Genomic DNA, 9,975 nt, shown 5'->3' on the forward strand with positions numbered 1-9,975 from the left:
CATACAACAACATATTCATAAAATATTGTAATAATCTGTGTAACTAAATTAAAATAACAAATTTTGTATTTTTCTTACTAGGTAACTTATTTTATATAACACTAAAACAATAACATTTAATTTGTTCGAGAAAAAGTTCATAAAATATTAAAGTTCAGAAACTATAACACCATTAACGAAAAGACTGTGCACGACACCAATTTTTTTATCACAACTATGTTCAGTTCGTATGGTTACTAACATTTCACCAACAGAAAAATGTGTTTCTGTTCCATTTTCAATGAATTCCGACTAAAAAAAAAAAAATAGTTTTGAATTTTTATTAAAAGATTATTATTGACTTATAAGGTATAGGTAATACAAATTAATAAAATTGATTTTACCATTGCGTCTGTAACTTGAGTTCCGTTCACAAAAATATCCATAGTGGCTTTATCTGAAAATTACCAGCACATATTATATAATTACATGAGTGAAAAACAAGATTATTATTGCATTGCTGTATTTGATTTTTTATTTCAAGTTAACAGTTAAGTAAAAACATTTCATGTTGTTTAACTCAAAATAAAGAAGATATTTTAACTTAGTATCGTATACAACTGAATAATTATTTTATTTCGGTTTGAATTTATTTTTAAAATTAAAACACAATACATTTTGTGTGTTGACATGTGATTATTATTGATTTTTCAACAGTATAATATAACGTGCATCGTTTTTTCATATGTTTGTTTTGTTTTTTTTCAGTAAATAGTTACCCATTAATTATATTACCTAGAATAATTCGGTTTTCAACACCATTGTCCGTAATAATTAACCAGGTAGATCGATTTTTTGAAATGTATTCGCAAAATTCTTCCAACTTCTTTCCATCAACCAACAAATCATATGTGTACATAAATAATCCATCGGGTTCTACTTTGATAGTGCATTGTACCTTGTCTATATCAAAAACTTCATCTCCGACTAATCGAAACATCCAATCTTTTCGTCTCACTATCTGTCATTATCAAAAATGTACATCGTATTACGTATATAAATATTAAATATAATATATTATACAATACATTTTATTCTATGATTTACTAGTATTATAGTTATTATTTTTTAATATAATATTTAATTTACTAGCTGTCCCATCCAGCGTAGTTTTTAAAAAAATATTTGTATATAGATGTATGTGCCATATATTAATAATGCTGATTGGAAAAACTATAAAGTATGCAATATTTCTATTAATTCTAATAGTAATAAATAACCGATATCAGCCCTATAAATAAACAAAACAAATTTTCCTTTTTCGTGAGTTGAGCTAATCTTTATAGCTACCTATAGCGGTTTGAAAAAATACCATACCTCCATGTCTCAAGAAATATTTTAATATTGAAAAGTTTCGCTAGATAGGTACTTCTTTTTGTGCGTAAGAAACACCGAGAAGAATAACAGCACACAAATATGAAATAAATAACAACTCGACCTGACTCGATAGCGAGACTAATAAAACATTTATTTATTAAACATTAAGTTTCATTTCGGCGCTCGGATCTCTCACTCGCACGCGTTGCTTGTTTGCGGTGTGCGAGAGAGACAGAGCTAAAAACTGCAGTTTTATGAGTTACATCTATCGTTTCATAGATCCGTCGTAACATGCTATATTATTGACTATTATAATCGCCGTATTTATCTAACCTTCACCCGTTTCTACCAACCTTTGCCGACTTGGTAGCTTTCTTGCCCAGGACCTCAGTCCACGATGTTTCTCCTATTTAGGTGGAAGTAAAGTGGAGGTAGTTTTGACCATGGAGGTAGTTTTTCCCTTGGATGCAGTTTTGACCATGGAGGTAATTTTTTCCTTGCATGTAGTTTTTACCATGGGGGTAGTTTTTTCCTTGGAGTTGGTAACTTTTTTTTTGGTATGTGCACTCCATGACCAACCTGAGGAAAACTTTTCCTTTCGGTAATCCTAATCCCAGTGAGTGAGCGCCGTTTATTGATATCAACAACTATTACATAATAAATCAAAGGACCATGGTGATGGGCCAGTCTCCCACTCACATATACAAGCTTTTGAGGAGCTCTATCCCCTCAATATTGCCCCTCTTATACACACTCTTATGCTTTTTCCCGGACACAAATATACTTTTGCAACAAATAATAAAATAGTACGTAACACTCAACTTCTTACAATACATTTTGAATAAAAGTAAAATCAGATTAATTATATCGTTATGTTTAAGGATGTTTATATAAAAACTTGCACTGTATGTTCCTGTAAAAATGATCAAGAATTCCGATCAAATATTTTGTGAGTATCCATAAAAAATGATTCGTAAAAACCATATGAATTAAAAACATTTATGGATTTTGGGAGTTCAATTTAAAACCCGGGAATAGATGTTTAAGTTGTAACGAGGATACAACTCATAATTGTTAGTTCATTTTATGGCACGAAAACCTCCTAAGAGCTAAGACAGGATAGTTCAAAATTCGGCCCCTGCAGGGATTATAAGGGTTATATAATATAAAGAAGAAAAATTGTTCATTTGATCAGTTTAATCTCTGAAACTATTTAACTGATTTAAACATTTTTTACCATCAGGAAGCTACACAATCCCAAGAATCTATAGGCTTAATTATGTCTTAATAAGTTGCCCTTAATTTTTTGTTTGCAAATTTGAGATTTGTTGTATAGAAATAATAATAATAATAATATTAAATATATGTTCGTATATTATATGGTTGCTATTGGTTAGGTATACAATTTAGTATGGAAGAATAAGAAATTAGCAATTTGTTATTACGTACCAATTTTAAAAATTCTTTCACCTTTACAAATCTAAAAAGGCGGGTAAGTCGTGGATGTCGTTCTGCTGTACGGTAGGTTACAAGTGGGTTACTGTAATGGGCGGAATTAAATTTGAATCCAATGATATTATATTATTGTATAAGAAAAACAATTCTGAGCGAAGACGGTTTATCTGTCTAGGATATATTATAGATTATTAAAAAATTTTAAATCTTAGATTTAAAAAGAAAATTTTTTATGAATTTCTAGTTTGAAATAATTTGCGAATTTTCGTGATTTTTACGTATGTTGTCAAACTTCAAACTTTGAATGCTTGTAAAAAAAAATTGTGACTACGCATATTTTCTTTTATTTTTCAATTGCTATTGTAAAAATATGATAGGAGCCATGTATTAAATTTTCAAATCTTAGATATAAAAGGGAAATTTTTTATGAATTTCTAGCATAAAATAATTTATGAATTTTCGTGAATTTTACGTATGTTGTCAAAATTCAAACTTTGAATCCTTGTAAAAAAAAATTTTGACCATGAATTTATTTTATTTTTCAACTGCTAATGTTAAGATTTTCAAGCTTTTCTACCGAACAAATAAATTTTTATCGATATTTATAGAAAAAAAACTAAAAAAGTTGAAAAATTAAAATGTCAGTAAACAACTCAAAACAAATCTAAATATTTTGAAAATTGTATGGTGGATAGAATATACTTATATAAACATTCGGTGAAAATTTCATGTATCTATGGTCATTTGTTTTAAAGTTACATCAAAAACCAAAATCGATTTTGTCGAAAAATGAGTGTGCGTAAAATTTTCCGTTTTCCCCTTAATTTTTAGTTTGTTTTTCTCAATTATTTAGAAAAGTATTAAGAATCTTTTACTTTTGACTAACCAAAGTACCAACTAGATTCATTTTCTGATCGAACGAGGTACTGAAGTCTAAAATCGAAGCACTTTTACTGCCCCAAAACGTGATGACAGACACAAAAAAAAAAAAAATAAAATAAAAACACACATCATGGTAAAATCAATACATTCATCGCTCCGCTCAGAATCTAAAATACGATAAAATATTATGATTGAATATACTTTTAGTCCTATATTTTAAATGACTGTATTAAAAATTTTATATGGAAATTAAGATAGGGTGAATCCATGGGAAGTTTTGTTTATTATTAGCCGGGTATAAACGAATCTATATAGAGTCGGTATTTTTAACGGGCCATGAATTTGACGGGGATGAGCTAGCTTTTACATAAATATTGGTCAAGTGGTCAAAAAATGCATGAACAGTTGCAAAATACACCCAAGAATTTTTCACATGTAAGAAAATATAAAACATTGAGCTTTATTTTTTCCTTTTATAATAGATATGCATTATATAAATATTAATCTACAAATTTATTTTATTAGCAATAAGAGTAACCAACTAGGTTAACTTTCCCGCCAGAAAAGATACTGAACTTGAAAATCAAAGTATTATTTCGACTACTATTATCGTTAATATAGAATTAAAAAGAAAAGAAAACCCCACATCGTGGTAAGACCAATATAGCATTCATCGCTCCGCTCTAAATCTAAAATAAAAATTGGAAAAATTCTGTGATATAGAACAACCAATATAATTGGTTGCATTTTTTTGTTTTATTTGTGTGACAAACAAAATGGAAGTTGGTAACTGCAATATTTTTTTTTTAACAAAACCCTTTATTGTAAGTGGATATGTGGTAATATAATATTACCTTGCGTGTGAATGCTAAACGTAGGTTGACTGAATAGTGAATTAGTGAATACCTAAAATTAGTGAATATTCTAACTATAATTTTATAGATTGCGTGCTAAAACTTTTTTTAGTGTAAATATATTTTTGAGCTGATACACGATAAAATGTTTCTGGCTGATTTTACGTACAGCTTATGCTGTCATAACTCATAGTTATACTTATACTAGCTATGTTTTTTTTATAAGACGAACGCAAAAGAGTGTAGACGATACACTATTGTAACCAATGAGCCAAAATACAGGAAAATATATTATATGTGGGTCATGGTTGTTTTAATAGCAGTTAAAAAATGTTTAAGATACATTATACATAAGAAAGATGTTTAATAAGCATTCTAAATTTTCAAAAATCATAAAAATCACGAAAATTTACAATTTATTTCGTAGTTAACAAATTATAAAATATCCAATTTTTATAGCTAAGGATTGAAAATTTAAAAATTAAAAATATTATATTATAATAATTAATTATTATGATCATACAAAATTTAAACAAGTTATCTCATAAGTAGTTCATACTCTGATCAAAAAATATATAGGTAGGTAAATATGGTTTTTTAGATTCTGAGCGGAGCGATGAATGTATTGATTTTACCATGATGTGTGTGTTTTTTTTTTTTGTGTCTGTCATCACGTTTTGGTATTATGAATTATGATAACTACATGCAATGTTTTTGGAAAAATTGATTAACCATGCCTTATGCAAAATGCGTCTTAACTGAAAAATAAAATATTTGTTTCAAAATAGAATAGGTATATGACAATATTTAAATTTTAAATATAATATATCCTAGACTGACAAATCATCTCCGTTCAGAATCGTTTTTGGTATACAATGATACCTATCATTGCATTCAAACCTAACCTACCCTAGTCAGAGACTCAGAGGTTCACCCCACCACCTAATGTACAGCAGAGCGATACCCATTTTACAGCTTTTTTTTGTGTCTGTCATCACGTTTTGGGGCAGTAAAAGTGTTTCGATTTTTGACTTCAGTACCTCGTTCGATCAGAAAGTGAATCTAGTTAGTACTTTGGGGGTCGAAAGTAAAAAATTCTTAATATTTTTTTTAAATAATCGGGATAAACAAACTAAAAATTAAGGGGAAAACGGGCTAAAATATTACTGAGTTGAATTTCCATGGTTATATTTAGTGTGCTTGTCACATAATCGATGAATTCTAATAAATTCCTGCACACGTTTTGAAGACGCAGACGATACTTAGAAATTGGTTACCTATTGTAAATTGTCCTGTAAGGACACCTACAATCTTCTAGTAAGTACTGTTATAGTCTCTATTATAATTTAGATGCCTCTGAAAAAGTTACATTAACCCCATAACTATACACACGTAATTATATATATTCTATTTAATCGATTGTATTATAATTAGTACAAAGTGACGTGGTGTTATTTTTAATCATACTATCGGTGAGATTTCATCGTTAAAATTCTGATCGTGAGTTATAGTATTATATTATTATTATTATTTTTTTTTTTATTAAGGCATTCCTAGCTAGAATATCTATCTAAGCCTAAATATTATATTATAATTATATAAAAATGTCCTTACTTTTCCATCCAATCTAATAATTCTTTTACCAGTTGCTGTCCCGTGTTCAAATTCTATTTCATGAATACCGTCTGCTAATGGTAGTTTCCACACTGCTACCGTGTCTTCGTTATACTTTGTTTTCTCTGTCATTAGTCAATAATCAAACGAACTCGCAATCTTAAAGTGTTCAGCGTTCAGTTATCATACCAACGTAAATTAACTGGTAATAGTACAACATTCAACGTTATAATATGAATATTATAATCGTGCATGCATTGATTACTTATACCATTTTATATTTGAGTGTTTATAAAATGTTGTTATGGAAACAACCATTTTTTTTTTTCGTAAGGTCACTGTAAATAATAATTTAATACCATGGTATATTTTTTATAGAAATTAAAAGTTTTTTTTTTCATAACATTAGATACCTCGCTGTACTATACACAACCGTCTTCAATAAAAAAAAATATAATATTATGTATTCATTAATAAAATACAATTTAAAATATAGTCTTATACTATGTCTACTTAATTACTAGACTCAGTAGCAGTAAGGAAATATTGTTACATACATTTCAGTAATAAATAGTTTTTAAAAACTGCGTATTCAAAATATACAGGGCGATCCATTTAAGTGGGTACACTAATTATCTCGAAAAGTATTAACTTAAAAAAAAAAAAATTTTTTTAACTTCTATGTTCATATTTTTCTAAAATCATATAATATTTTAATTTTATTCACCCTTATGGGTGGTGAAATCACTATCAACTTTTGATTTTCAAATGGTAAATGGTAACATATATAGTAAACAAAAGCGGGTAATGGATGTCGCTCTGCTGTACATTAGGTGGGGGGGGGGGGTGGACCTCTGACTAGGGTAGGTTAGATTTGAATGCAATGATAGGTATCATTGTATACGAAAAACGATTCTGAACGGAAATAATTTGTCAGTCTAGGATATATTATATTTAAATATTGTCATATATTCTATTTTGAAACAAATATTTTATTTTTCAATTAGGACACATTTTGCATAAGGCATGGTTAATCAATTTTTCCAAAAACATTGCATGTAGTAAAGTTATCATAATTCATAATACCTTATACTCGTATTATCATAGATATACATATAACCTGATTTCATAAAAATTTAAAACTCAAACACTCAAAACATTTTTCCTATAATGACCCTTCGAGTTTTCTCTATAGCTACTTGAAGAAAAACTTATGGAAAACTTAGTGTTGTATTTTTAATCCTTAGTTATGAACACAAACATTTTTTGATTTTTCAACTTCAAAATTGCTTGCAAATTTTCGCGTTTTCGACAGATTTCGTAAAAACATGAACTATAAACGCTTATAAAAAAAATTGTGCCTATGTATTCTTATAATTTTTTAATCACTATAAGAATAACTTATGAGAAACTTTGTATTAAGGAACCTTATATTAAATTTTCAAGTTTTTTTGGGCATCCAACATTTTTTTACCGACACTTCCAAAAAAAATTCTCATAAAATCGAAAATTTCAGTGGTCTATAAATATCTCAAAAAAAGTCAAAACATTTTGAAAATTAAACTGTATATATTAGATAACACTAACATAAACATTTGGTGAAAATTTTTTAAGTATTTACAGTGATTAGTTTTTGAATAAGAACCATATAAAAAAATCGATTTGGTCGAAAACTGGTTTTGTGTAAAAATTCCCGTTTTTCTGTCATTTTTTTTTTTGTTATTCTCGATTTTTTTTTGGAAAACTGTTAGAAAATGTTAACTTTTGACCTCTATAATGCACCAAGGATATTCACTTTTACATCTGAAACCACCCCTAAAGTTTGAAATTGAAGTATTATTTCGACTAGTTATGCTGCACACAGATACAAAAAAAAAAAAAACACACATCATTGTAAAATCAATACATTCATCACTTCGTTCAGAATCTAAAAACACACATCATTGTAAAATCAATACATTCATTACTTCGTTCAGAATCTAAAATATCATGAATTATTAAAACCATTTTTATTATGAATTTACAGGTTAACATTTTTATTTTTCGTTGATTGGTACAATATTGGAAAAATAGTAAAAATCACCCAATACTTTGAGGAACTGTATCTCGCAAATCAATCAATGAAAAATAAAATGTTAACACGTAAATTCGTGAACAAAATGGTTTTAATAATCCATAGTATTTTAATTATATGTTACCATTTAGAAATAAAAATTTGATAGTAGTTTCAGTAAATATAAAGGTGAAAAAAATTTAAATATTGTACGGTTTTAGAAAAACATAAACATAAACAATTTTAATAAAGTTAATACTTTTCGAGATAATTAGTGTGCCCGCTTAAATGGATCACTCTTTTAGTTAAATTAAACATTTATTTAGAAACTTAATTATTAAAATGTGGGATAAATGTATTTATTGATTAACTACATAATACTAAGTAAAGGTTTGTAAAATGTTAGGAAAGTGACATTGCTCGGTTTTAAAGAGAATCGTAACTCTTCCTATAAGTTTCTTCAGTAAAATAGGTTAATATTACTTTTATTTTATTTTTTTAATTAATTAATTAATTAATAAAATGTAAACATGTGTAGGTATAAATACTAAATGTTAATCAGCATTATTCATAAAAAAATATTTTGGATAACAGTGTCTATCGGATGGGGAGGGGAAGATATCCATCAGATGAGTAGATGACGGCACTCCATTTATCATTTACTAAGTAAACTTTATTTTATTTTAAATTTATATACATATGAAATACTGGGCCATACAGAGAAGACTTTATAATTTATTAAGTATCCAACTTTCGATGATTTATAACCCTTAAAATCTTTAAATATGGAACTATATAGATAAAGTATGTTGAAATTAGACACAATGCTGGGCTATAATTATTATTCTAGGTTATAATCCATAGTCAACAACATTCAATTCATTATACATCCGCCTATCTTCAAACCAAAATTTAGTTAACACTATATTTAGTATACAATATATGTATATGTAATTTACTATTTTCTCTCTGTAAGCCCAATGTTTCCGAGGGTATAAATATAGATTTAAAAAAAAAAAATTCTAAGTTATATACCTAATACTTATTAATTATTATGATATATTGAATATTCTGTTCAGTGGCGCCATGTAGTCCGACCTTCCGACGTATTTGTGGAGTACCGCCGTTACATTTTTCTTGTTAGGTATGTATATGTATATTAATTATAAAATAATTATTTAAACAATGTTGTCGAATGTATTATAAATTAGGAATAAAATAAAGTTATTGCATTATGTAATTATAAAAGGCAATTATTTTTTTTGTTTTTTAATACAATAAGTTATACTTATTATATAGGTAAGTGTATTACTAGGCCTATTTTTTCGAAATTTTCTGATGTCTATCTTTATTTGGACTTTCAAATATAATAATATTTTTTTATATGTAATAATATAAAATTTATATTATATTACATCCGTTAATTATATAAAATACTAACATAATATGATAGTAATAAAAAAATATAGGTTATAAATCATTATAAATACTCGTATACTATATAATTAACGATAATTAGATGGCTAATGAGATATTTGGTGACTTTTGAATAAATCATAATAAGTTTATCGAAACTGTTTGCTATAATATCTCGATCATGGAATATTTCAACAATAACTGAATGTGCAGCACCAGCGTGTTAAGTATCTAATACTTTCGAAACGTAAATAAAAAGGACCTCTTACAATATTATAATATTATGGCTATAATACAATTAATATGTAGTTTTAATAAAAAGTCTATTTCTACAGCAATAATTTG

General features: G+C 27.3%; 1 protein-coding gene across 1 annotated transcript; it reads right to left on the reverse strand.

Annotated features, from left to right (window-relative positions):
- Window positions 1-3: 3 nt before the first annotated feature.
- On the reverse strand, window positions 4-9,874 carry LOC107164855 (fas apoptotic inhibitory molecule 1). The gene is made up of 4 exons (XM_015512830.2): window positions 6,162-9,874; window positions 775-1,000; window positions 384-436; window positions 4-291 (listed from the first exon to the last, which is right to left on the reverse strand). The coding sequence occupies exons 1-4, from the start codon at window positions 6,291-6,293 to the stop codon at window positions 148-150; spliced, it is 555 nt and encodes a 184-aa protein (XP_015368316.1). The 5' UTR covers window positions 6,294-9,874; the 3' UTR covers window positions 4-147.
- Window positions 9,875-9,975: the final 101 nt, after the last annotated feature.

This window comes from Diuraphis noxia, unplaced genomic scaffold (genome assembly GCF_037042655.1).
Source record: "Diuraphis noxia isolate RWA-SAM2 unplaced genomic scaffold, SU_Dnox_SAM2 contig0004, whole genome shotgun sequence".
Classification (NCBI taxonomy): Eukaryota; Metazoa; Arthropoda; class Insecta; order Hemiptera; family Aphididae; genus Diuraphis; species Diuraphis noxia.